Source organism: Hevea brasiliensis, chromosome 16, assembly GCF_030052815.1.
Source record: "Hevea brasiliensis isolate MT/VB/25A 57/8 chromosome 16, ASM3005281v1, whole genome shotgun sequence".
Classification (NCBI taxonomy): domain Eukaryota; kingdom Viridiplantae; phylum Streptophyta; class Magnoliopsida; order Malpighiales; family Euphorbiaceae; genus Hevea; species Hevea brasiliensis.
In genome coordinates, this window is record NC_079508.1 from 2,154,709 (window position 1) to 2,166,801 (window position 12,093).

Below are 12,093 nucleotides of genomic sequence, written 5' to 3' on the forward strand. Positions count from 1 at the left end.
CAGATACAATGTAAACGACATATAAAATGCTAGGCTATGAGCCCTCACCGGAGACCCTGTCTCATAAATTGATGAGGAGCCACCATACCTTCTTCCCCCTGACCTCTCCTGTTATAGACATTTGGAGTGTGTTAATGACAATTACAATGTGTTCATACAAGGACAGAAAAAGGCAAACCATGCACCAACACATTTTAATTTGAAGTAGAATTTTAGAGAAAGTATAACAGCATCTAGTGCATCTGTACTAAGGGTTCATAAGAGAAAAGGCTTATTAGTGATTATATTGTTTCATAGTATATTATTTTGTCTATCAGGCAATAATCAAAACTTTTGTATTTTCAAATATTTTAATTTGCGTAATTTTTCATTACAGGCTTAGGCATTTACCATATTGGGCATAAAAGTGAGTGAGCGAAATAAGTCAAAGTGGAAGCATAATCATAGTATTTCCAAAGAAAATTTCTCAACATCGTGTTTGGATCAAATGAACGTGAAATTCGTTCCAGCTTTAGTATCTTAATTATCAAATATAGAATTCATTTGTAAATTTCAAATGCAAATTTTACTAATTTTGTAAGATATGGGTATAGCTAATTCAACTCCTCCTATGCAAGCTTAGCAAAACATAATTGATCCCAAGCTCGAGGAGAAGAGGGTTGAGGTAGGTTAACGGCTGCAGTAAAACTCAATCAATTCTCATGACTACGAAGCAAATAGCGTTTAAGGAGAAACTATTAATAAAAGGTATATGGAATTTAGGCAATAATGTTGATATTGCAGAGAGTGATGGCCAACTGCATTAAGAAAGTAGCAATGAACAAACATACTCGGTGTACCCAAAGATAGAGGACCATGCCCACAAGATTCTTGGTGATGGACTGAGGAGGTTCAAAAGGCTATTAAAATGAAAAGAAAATGGTATAAAAAGTTACAAGATGATGAGGCAGCTTTTGAGAAATACAAGTTGGCTATAAGAGAGAAGCTAAGAAAGCAGCTAGCAAGACTTGTGGGAAATCTCTAGCCAATTTGTATCAAAACTTGTGAACACAAAAGGAGGAGATACACAAGCTAGCACAGCTGCAAGAAAATAAGAGTAGAGATCTAAATCAAGTTAAGTGTATTAAAGATGATAAGCAACAAGTTTTGTCAGGAGATAGTGACATCAAAGAGAGATTGGAATGCTACCTTGATTAACTATTCAATGTGAGTCATGAGGATTACTTTACAAACCTTAATGTTCCTTTGATAGAGAACCTTAACTACACTCGTAAAATTAGGTTTGTTGAAGTTAAAGAGGCCATGAAGAATATGAAGATAGGGAGAGCTTGCAACCCAGATGGTAGTCCTATAGAAGTGTAGAAATGCTTGGGAGGTTGGAGTAACTTGGCTAACCAAGTTATTCAATGACATACTAAAATCTAAAGAAATGCAATCAATTCAAATATTTAAGTTCTACCATCCAGAAAAACAAAATAATAGATGAGGATGTAACTCATAAAATTAGAACATGATGGATGAAGTGGATAGTGATGGGTGTGCTATGCAACCGTAGGATCTTGACAAATTTAAAAGTTTTATAAAATTGTAGCGAGGCTAGCTATGTTGTATGGGAGTAAATGTAGGACACCTAAGATATAATATACCCATAATATAAGTATTAAAAAAATGTGAATGTTAAGATGGATATCTAGCATTATGAGAATGGATAGGATTAGAAATGACCACATTCACCAAAGAATGCATATAACACACATCAAGGATAAAACGAGAGGGTTCATTAAGAAAGTTTGGACATGTGAAACGTGTTATAAGTTGGTACTTAAAGGAGTGAGAAAGGAAAGGTAAAGACTTGAAGGGAAACAACAGCAAAAGATTTACAATTTTTAATCTCAAACTAGTTGAGGTCACCCAAGTAGGTTGAGATTAAAGCTTAATTTTACAACAAATTAACAGCATTAACCATTATACTCAGTTCCCTAAAAAACCTAAGGAGTGATAAATTAGTATCATATTGTAAACATATTTTCTGAGAAGTTGGCAAGTGAATTGAACATGATTCATCAAAGTAATCAGCACATTTCCTAGAAAAAAGAATGTGAATTGAAAGTCAAAAAATGCAACCTAGCAAATAATTTCCTAGCAAGCGCCAATTCTTTAGAAGCAACTTCCTAAGAAGTGGGCACATGCAGAATTAATAAATGTCTTCAGATAAAACCAATGGGTTAAATTTTACCGAGCTCTGTGATGCTCCATAATTGGTTGGCTTTGAACTGAACAGTGATGGGTAGCTCATTCCACCAAAGTGGGATGATATGGAAGTTTCAACAGATCCTGTTGAGTCTGGGGAAGATGTCCCAGATGACCTCCCATCATCTTCCTGCAAATTCAATGAAATATAGAAATTTACTTTATTTATCCAGAAGCCCATTTGACATGTACAGGCTTCCAATGTCTAGTGCAGTAGTACTGCAGCTAGATTGCATGCTATTCTCAATTCACAAAACATAATGAGTTTTCATACCTCTAATTCTGAAGGCTCCAATAGTGTCTTTGCCCACATATCATCATAGCTAACTGAAGGTCTAGAGATTATATTCTCTTCTTCAACATCGGGAGCATCAGTTCCAATACCAGCAAGAAATTCATTGACCTAATATGAAGAGTACATATTGAAACTCATATATAACGTTGAACAAAATAACATATCCTTGCACATGAAATAGCCTAAGATTTGACTATTGTCAAAATCCAAATTTAGACTAAAAAAAAAAAAACACCAATCAGTTTTTAGGCTGTTAGAGAGCCGTTTAAGCAAAGAAAAAGGAGGAAGATAGAAAGAAAGCAGTAAACGAATGTATCATAGTTCCTACAACAAAGGGTAACATAAAGTCAAAATCCAGTACTTTTTATTTATAGTTTATCACTTCCAAGAGCACTAGACCTCTATAACACACAGTGGAACTGTAGCCATCGTTTAGAGGGCATAAAAAACCAACCTCAATTTTGTTATACCTCAATTCGTCCAATACTTCTACATAATTATATTTTATGATTAGATATACCATCTTCACAAATTTTTACACTTCTCTCTCTAAATCTATTGCTAATATCACAGACAGTAACATTCAAACTAAACTTACATTCATGAGTAAGCTCCCAGAGCATGGAACCTGAAATTGTGACATGCAAGCAAACACCATGTGGACTGGATGGTTGGCAACTAAGGTAAATAATGTGGCAGTGGAAGTTCTAAGTGGGTCAAAAGGCAATAGAACACCTTAAAAGAGGTTTTGTAGTGGAATAATAAAGTACAAAGGGTAATTAAAGCAAAAGGGAATGTCATAATTTTTCAATTTCAAATTCATTAAAAATTCCGAATTTATATGTCTCAATTGTTTACTTTGTTCTTTGATAATTTTTCAATTTAAAATTCACTCAACTTACCCTGTTCATTGCAGGTGCACTGTTTCCCAATAACCCATCATCACCAAGATTTGCTGCCCAGGCATTCACCAAGTCATCATCAAGTGCATCAGACTCAACAGGAGGTGGCTTAGATTCATAAATTAGGTCAGAAATTCCAGTAGCAACAGCTGGGTCACTTAAACCAGTTGATGCACTTATGTTGTGCTTTGTACGGTAGACATCAATAAGTTTTGCACTGAAATTAAATTTCAAAAATAAAACAATCACCAACATGAGAAACACAAAACGAGTAAAAAACTACATTAAAAATGAAATGAATGTCACAAAGTATGAAACACAACACGTACAGCAATATAAAAGGGTTAATGACTGAAAAAAAAAAAAAGTAGACCTACACCTAATTAAAGTAGTTGCCAATTTTTTGAAAATTCATTATTATAGCCCATGTAATGAGTTACAAATTTACAATTGTAGCTTCAACGCACTGACATGAGTATTAAAACAATAATGTTTATTATTGAGATGCTTACTTTTTCATCCCATAAAGCTTATATCATGTCCAAATCTCACTTGGGTAATAATCCATGTCTAAATCTCACTTGGGCGATAATTGGTATTATTATTATTAACAAGGGTAATTACACAAAAATAAAAACCCTAATCTATTCCACTACTTTTTAAATTGGCCCATCATAAAAAATTGTTACAATTCAACCCTTAACCTTACAGAACCTTCTCAATTAAAGAATTTTTTGATAAAATAAATGAGAAGTAGCAACCATTGATTAGTTATAAAAATCTTTAAAAGTCATATGCGAAAAGTTAAAAAAGAAATATCATAAAAAAAATTCAAAAATTTTTATTAAGAATAAAATAACTAACCCACTCCCCCTCCTTCACCTAAACCTAGAAAAAAATATACTTATAAAACAACATTTACCTCTCCTTCGAATTTGAAATGTAGAGAAGTTGCTGAAAAAGGATTTTCTATGCATTATAGGATGAAAATTTTATGAGAAATTTCAGAAATCATATCCCTCAATGTAATTAAAAAAAAAAAAAAGTTAAGCACAGTATCAGTACAATCTGTATAGTCCAATTCACCCCTCCTCAAAAAAGAAGAAAACACGCAAGTAGCCTTCAAAGGATCATTAAAATAAAATGTACATGCACATATGTGTTTGCGGGTGGAGTTGATATTTAATTAAAAACCAAAACACTATTTTAACAATTGTATTATCATCTAGAAACTCCGCCTAAGTAGTTTGTACTTAGCCGGTCCCAAACCCGGATAAAGAAGTAGTGTTGCGGTAGGTGACAATCAGCGTAAAAATTTCATCACACCTCATGATATGGATTCTTACGATATAAATGATGGAACATCCTCTACTTACGACACGCTACATTGGAGCCCAGGTATAGTGAGAAATATGCAAGGGTATAGGGCCTTCACCAAAAGCGACGCGCCATGCCGATGCCCAAGTGTGGTGTTAAATGAGCAAGGATTCCCACGTCATGGACTGGTGTGAGTAAAGAAGTTAGTCCATAGAACAGATAGTAGAACAGACAGTGAAACAGAATACAAGATAGGCATAGAGAACAATAGAAGATATCCTAGAAAGAGATCAATTAAGGAACAGAATAGGAGAACAATCAGGATTGGTACTTAGAATGTTAGATCACCTACAGGAAAATTAATGGAGCTTGTGGATACCCTGAAAAGGAGAATAGTGAATATTACCTGCATTCAGGAGACTAAATGGGTAGGAGAAAAAAGTAAGAAAGTAGGTAATTCAATATACAAACTGTGATTTACTGGAAATGAAATGAACAAAAACGGAGTGGGCATGATCATAGACAGGACATTGAAAGATATTGTAATGGCTGTGAAAAGAGTAGGAGATAGAATTATACTAGTAAAGCTAGCGATAGAAGAAGAAACAATAAATGTAGTTAGTACTTATACCCCATAAATAGGACTAGATAGTGAGAGTAAAAGGTTTTAAAAAGATATGGATGATCTAATGCAAAGCATGCCGAATGAAGAGAATGTTCTTATCGGTGGAAATTTAAATGGACATGTAGGAAATGATAGGCAAGGTTAAGAGAATGTTCATGGAGGTTTTGGTTTTGGTAGCCAAAATGAGGAGGGGTAAAACATCCTAGATTTTGCCATGGCGTACGACCTAATACTAGCAAATACCTAGTTTATAAAAAATGAGTCACATTTACTGACTTTCAAAAGTGGAGAACATAGAAGCCAAATTGACTTCCTCTTAAACAAAAAGACAAATAAAACTTTATGCAATGATTGCAAAGTTATTCCAGGAAAGGCTTTAACAAGTCAACATCGGTTAGTGGTCTTGGATGTTAAGTTAATGAACAATTCAAGTAAGGCTAGAAGAAATATTGTAGCTCGAACAAAGTGGCAGGTGTTCAAAGGAGTAAAGCAAGTGAAGTTCAAAAATGAGCTTCTCGAGTCCAAAGCATGGAAGCTGGATGTGGAAGCCAATGGTATGTGGATACAGATGGCATCAAAGATTAGAGAAATAGCTAGAAAAGTACTTGGAGAGTCTAGAGGACATGAACCACCCTCAAAAGAAATGGTGGTGGAATGAGCAAGTACAAAAGGCAGTAAAGAGAAAGAATGAATGGTATAAGAAATTATCTAAGTTTGATAATAATGAGGCTTATGAACAATACAAGATAGCAAAGAAAGAGGCAAAAAAGGTGATCAGTTAAGTAAGAGCGCAGACCTTTAAAAAGTTATATGATAAACTTAGAACTAAAGAAGGGGAGAAAGATATTTATAGATTAACAAGGAGGAGAGAAGAAATGTCAAGATCTCAATCAAGTTAGGTGCATTACATTATAGACTACAGATCTCTTTAATAATAGTCAAAGTGGTAATAGCGTGAATATAGACTACAGAGCAATAGAAAAGAATGTGAATTACAGTAGAAGAATTAGATCTTCAGAAGTAAAGGAAGCACTTAAAAGAATGAAAGTGAGTAAAGCTTGTAGACCTAATGGAATACCAATTGAAGTGTGGAAGTGTTTGGGAGATGTGGGAGAGATTCTAAACTCAAAGAAAATGTTTGATGAATAGAGGAGGAATATTTTAATACCTATTTTTAAAAATAAGGGAGACATACAGAGTTGTTCAAACTATAGGGAAATTAAACTCATGAGCCATACTTTGAAGTTGTGAAAGAGAGTTGTGGAACATCGACTACGTCATGACACTTTTATCTCTCCCAATCAATTTAGCTTCATGCCCGGTTGTTCAACCATGGAAACGATCTTTCTCATTAGAAACTTGATGGAGAAATATAGAGATGTGAAGAAATATCAACATATAGTTTTTATCGATTTGGAGAAGGCTTATGATAGTGTTCCAAGAAATATCTTATAGAGAGTGTTAGAACAAAAAAGGATATCTATTAGGTACATACAAGTGTTGAAAGATATGCATGAAAGAACAACTACCATGTGCGCATAGTGGGAGGGGACACGAGATTTCCCCATCTCAGTTGGATTTCACCAAAGCTCAGCTGTAAGTCCTTACCTTTTTACATTAGTTTTAGATGAATTGACGAAACATATACATGAGAGTATCCTTTAGTGCATAATGTTTGCGGATGATATAGTTCTGATAAATGAGACACGAGGAGTCAATAGAAAGCTGAAACTTTGGAGAAGTACACTAAAGTCAAAGGGCTTTAAGTTAAGTAAAACAAAAACAGAATACATGCATTGCAAGTTCAGTGAAGGCCGAACTGGTAATAGGGAAGGAGTTAGTTTGGATGGAGTGGTATTGCCCCAAAGTAATCACTTTAAATATCTCGGCTCAATCTTTCAAGTAGATGGAGGATGTGAGGATACCGTTAGTTATAGGATTAAAGCCGAATATTATTAAAGTGGAGACGTGCCACGGGAGTTTTATGTGATCGCAAGATTTTCAATAAGTTGAAAAAAAAAAAATTTACCGTACAGCCATATGACCGACCATGTTATATGGCAGTAAGTGTTGGGCAATGAAGGAGCCGTATGTGTCTTAAATAAGAGTTGCGGAGATGAAAATATTAAGGTGGATGAGTGGCCATACTAGACTAGATAAAGTCCGTAATGAGAGTATTAGAGAAAAGGTAGGAGTGGTGCCAATTGAGGATAAATTGAGAGAAGGGAGATTGAGGTGGTTTAGTCATGTGAAACGTAGACATACGGAGACTCAGTTAGATAAGTAGAGCACATTGGGTTAGAGAATAGAAAGAAAAGAAGGGATAGACCTAAACTGACTTGGAGGAGAGTAGTAAAACATGAACTAGAAGCATTACACATTTCCAATGATTTAACCCAAAAACATTTAGAGTGGAGAAAGAGAATTCATATAGCCGACCCCAATAAATTTTTGGGATAAAGGATGAGTTGAGTTGAGTTGAATTGAGTATCATCATCTAGAAATGAATTTTTTGCTTTCGTCAGAATTGTGACTAAAATATGAAGTATAGACTTTTATAATAGACATTCCCAAAGAAGTGGCTACAATTATATAAATAGAAAAGTTTGCCTTTTCTTTTTTGGTATCTAAACCCAGAATAAAGGATTTTCATAAACCTAATCAACAAGCTTCCAACTCAAAATTTTGAACTAGTCATCATAGCATGATCTAGAAAAGGAATGATGAAAAGAACACTATTGTCAATATGGTTTTAAAAAAAAGCCGTTACATAATGTAATGGCCGTTATTTACAGGTTTTTTACAGGCGTCCATTACCCGTTAGGCTGTTGTTTAAAGGCATGTCGTGATTTGCATGGGTGATGGACGTTACCACTGTTATGTAACAATAATGGCCGTTATTTACAGTTAAGTAACGGTAACGCCGTCACCCCAATAATACTTTCTAATTTGAATTATTTTTTAGAATTAATTTTACCAATTAATTACAAAATAACATCTGATTTGATATATTTATGTTTATTATATAATTGTATATCTTAATTTTACTTATATCTACTAATATCTACTCATTTCATAAACTTTGCAAATTTTTCAAAAAAAATTTGCATAACGCTAGGATCCGTTATGTTACAGCCATTACAAGCCTGTTTTCGTTACCTGCAACCGCAAACGCAGCCGTGGCCGCAATTTAAAACCATGAATTTGTGATTGACTAACTAATGCACATGATATATGACCCTCAAAGAAATTAGCCCCAACAAATTATAATTAAAGATATGATAACATATATTCAAAAAAAAAATGTAAAGAAAGTGATAGGAACAAAATGTGGGGAAAAATTCAAAGAACAGATTTAATTTCTCTGTTCCTATTTGACTGCGAAGAAAATGAAAGGATAAAAAGGAAAAAAAGAAAAACGAGTCATTTTTTGTTTGGAAAATTAAAAAAAAAAAGGGAGGAAAGATTGACCCGATGAAAGGACCGAATCGAGGGGTCACTGGTTCAAATAGTAAGTCAATGGTTCAACCAATGAATTATTAAAAAAATTAATTAAATATAACACCTGTATATGAATAAATAAATCTAACTAATTAAGTTTTAATTATTTAAAATCAAACCTTCAACATTTATTAGGTTATAGTTAAGTATATTTTAGTGGTGCTTTTAAATTTTATATAAAAGTATTCAATGGAGTTCAATAACAATGATTTTCCTCTCCCTCTCTCCACATTTACGGATTGGATAAAGGAGACCCAATAGCAGACTCTAGCTTTTTTTTTTGTTCCTTTATTTTTTCTCTCTTTTTCCTCCCTTTTTCTTTAACCCCAAATTCTTTCCCCATTTTCCAACCCTACCCGTCTCCCAAAATAATAATAATAATAAAATATGAACGGTAAAGTAATTATAGCATCACATGGCCCAATTCTTGAATTGATGGTGGCTCACCTCTTCTCAAGCAAAATGGACAACATTAATTTCAATAAAGTTGAGATCAAATAACATGTATGCAAATCTGTACCTTATTGGCCCCAAAGGTAGATACTTTGCTCGGGGAACATAACAAAATAATGAAACGAGATCTAGCAACCGTTCATGGGTTTCATAAAGTTTCTTCAACTCTTCATCTGTCCATTCTTTATTTGTGTTATCATGGTTGCGTATATCCCTAAAACAATGGAAAACTTAATATAGGTCGATTAAAAGAATAATATAACAAAGGGGGGAAAAAAGAAGCTTTTGCTCTTACTTGATCAGTTCATCTTGTGCTCTGTACATTTCATCAAGAACTTTTATCATGGGACTAATTAAGAATCCAAGGCCTGTACCACTGGCTCCTTGATCTTCCCCATTACTGGGATGGATTTCTGATAATTGAGACTGCACACCACCATGTGCTAATGCATTTAGGAATTCATAAATCTGCAGTCTAAAAGGCTCACCAGACCTGATTGCCATGGTTGTGAGGGCTTGAGCAGCAACAATCCGAACCTGTTGAGTGTCCAAAGATGAGCAAATAAAAGATATCGAAAAAGAACGCAAACCTACAGCCAAAACTCTCTACACAAAATTTATAATACAAGTGTTACATAGCTTCGATTCTTTTCAGTTATTTCCTAGGTCAGAAAGTTAGAAGGATTTTGACTTTGGTAAGTTCAGAAATCTTTTCAAAAGCATATAGATGTATCATGGAGAACAAAGATTCTTTGAAGGCAGGGGAGAATATTAGATAAAAGAAATTCCAGTACTAGAAGATTCTTTGAAGCAAATATCAGGAACATACCTGACTTTATATGTTATAAACAAGGAAAAAAGAGTGAAACACCAAAAATATTATATAAGAACTTTCATAAGCAATAGTCTGAAGTAAAACAGCAAGAACGTTAGACTATCCAAGGATGTTTTAGGGTCATGATTACATATCTAGAACGACTAGGAAAACATGGACAAGCAAGCATTTATTCTGAAGACAACTCACGGATTAGACTATATAAGGCTCTTTTAGGGTCATGATTGGAAATCTAGAACGACTAGGAATTCACATGGACAAACAGGGTTTAACTAAGAATCAAAATACACAAGGACAGGTTAGAGGAGGCATGCAGTACAGGTGGGGCATAAACAATACTTTATAGATGGGGAAAAACCACTGTCGATCCATTTTCTACATATAACCTTGAAATTCTTCTTATCAAGTAAGGAAATCCCACCCACAATTATAAGCTTTCTTCTAATCCAACTTTGAAACAAACTGCAGCAACTTAATTTGCCATTTTAGCTGCATCCAAAATTAATTTCCCTCACCAGAAACAACATTATGGTCCTATCCTTCGGATCGCATTTCTCATGAGCAAGCACCATATATGTGCAAGCATGGACACAAAAACGCACAGACAAAAGCATAGGGAAGATAAATACAGTTAAGATACAAACAAACAAGACAACTTGGATACTGAAACCCATCCCTCCACCCAAAAAAAAGCTATCTTGCATTTTTTTTTTTTTTTTTGGGGGGGGGGGGGTGTGGTGGTGGTGGTGTGGGGGGGATGCGAGGTTTGTGTTGGATTGGGGAGAAAAATGAAATTATGAGGACAGCAACCAAGACATGAACCCAGAAGCATCTGCAGTATATCCTAAATGCATCATGCATACAATTATAGGTTGTCATGAAGTAATCTAGTGTTTTAGTTCTATATGCCAAAGAATATTTGCAACAGATGTATAACATGGGTAAAGATGTGAAGGAAGAGGGCTTGGAATTTTTGTGCTCCACAGATAACACATCCACGATTGAAGGGGAACTTGCTTGATTCCATTGTCAAATTAATTGCTCATACCTACACAAACAACTAAATTAATTGGGGAACCACAAAGTTCAACACCTTAAATACCATGACATCCCCAATATCCAAATGGACAATTTCATTGTCATTCCAATTTCCAAGTACAGGCAGCACACATGCAAAAAATGATCGACGTGTAATAACTTGTACCTCCCAGCTCCCGCTGAAAGCACACCTCTGTAGTCGAGTCAGTGCACCAGCTAGAGTAGGATTACGGGAACTGGCAGCAGCAACCATTTTATCTGCATCCAGCATCATCAATGCAGTACCAGGAGGAGTTGCAGATTCCCAAGCATATTCAGAAGCAGCATAATTTGCATTTTCCCCAAGGAACCATACCTGTGGGCTCTCAGTTAAAAGAGGAAAATATGCAAAAGGTAATCATTGAAGCCAAAATTAGCCTACTATATGCTATCCATTAAATCAACAGTAGATTGGCACCATAATCTATTGTCATAAACCAAGGAAGCTACTTACTGCTGCTTGAACTAATCTCTGTAACGCCAGAGCTGACTTTGGATCAGATGCTGATACCCTATCCACTGATGTTAGTCTTGACATTGACCCAGGTTGTGGTGGTGGTAGGTCAAGAACTATCGTGACTGCTTCCAAGGCTGTGTGCTTCCCATCAGGACCAGCGCCAACAAGGCATGTCTACAAATGCAAAAATAAAAGCAAATTAAAGTTAAATGTCCTTTTTAAGGGTAATCAAATACCACTTGTACATATTCACCATGATCAACAGACCGACAAGATTAACACTTAATATCAGATCTAATTTCAAGTCACTTCCTAAATTACTGCTAGAGACATGAATGGCTGAGACAATAAAATTAAATGCATCTTGTAGAACAACCCAAA

At 34.9% G+C, this 12,093-nt stretch overlaps 1 protein-coding gene across 1 annotated transcript in view; it reads right to left on the reverse strand.

Moving 5' to 3' along the window:
* The window catches only part of LOC110657450 (uncharacterized), a 32,327-nt gene that overhangs the window by 781 nt on the left and 19,453 nt on the right, over positions 1-12,093 (reverse strand). Inside the window, exons 17-24 of the mRNA XM_021814654.2 lie at positions 11,710-11,886; positions 11,383-11,571; positions 9,639-9,880; positions 9,411-9,557; positions 3,448-3,664; positions 2,525-2,653; positions 2,237-2,380; positions 49-108 (exon numbers count right to left, since the gene is read on the reverse strand). Of these exons, the coding sequence (XP_021670346.2) occupies positions 49-108; positions 2,237-2,380; positions 2,525-2,653; positions 3,448-3,664; positions 9,411-9,557; positions 9,639-9,880; positions 11,383-11,571; positions 11,710-11,886 (1,305 nt within the window). The remainder of the gene's footprint in view (positions 1-48; positions 109-2,236; positions 2,381-2,524; positions 2,654-3,447; positions 3,665-9,410; positions 9,558-9,638; positions 9,881-11,382; positions 11,572-11,709; positions 11,887-12,093) is intronic.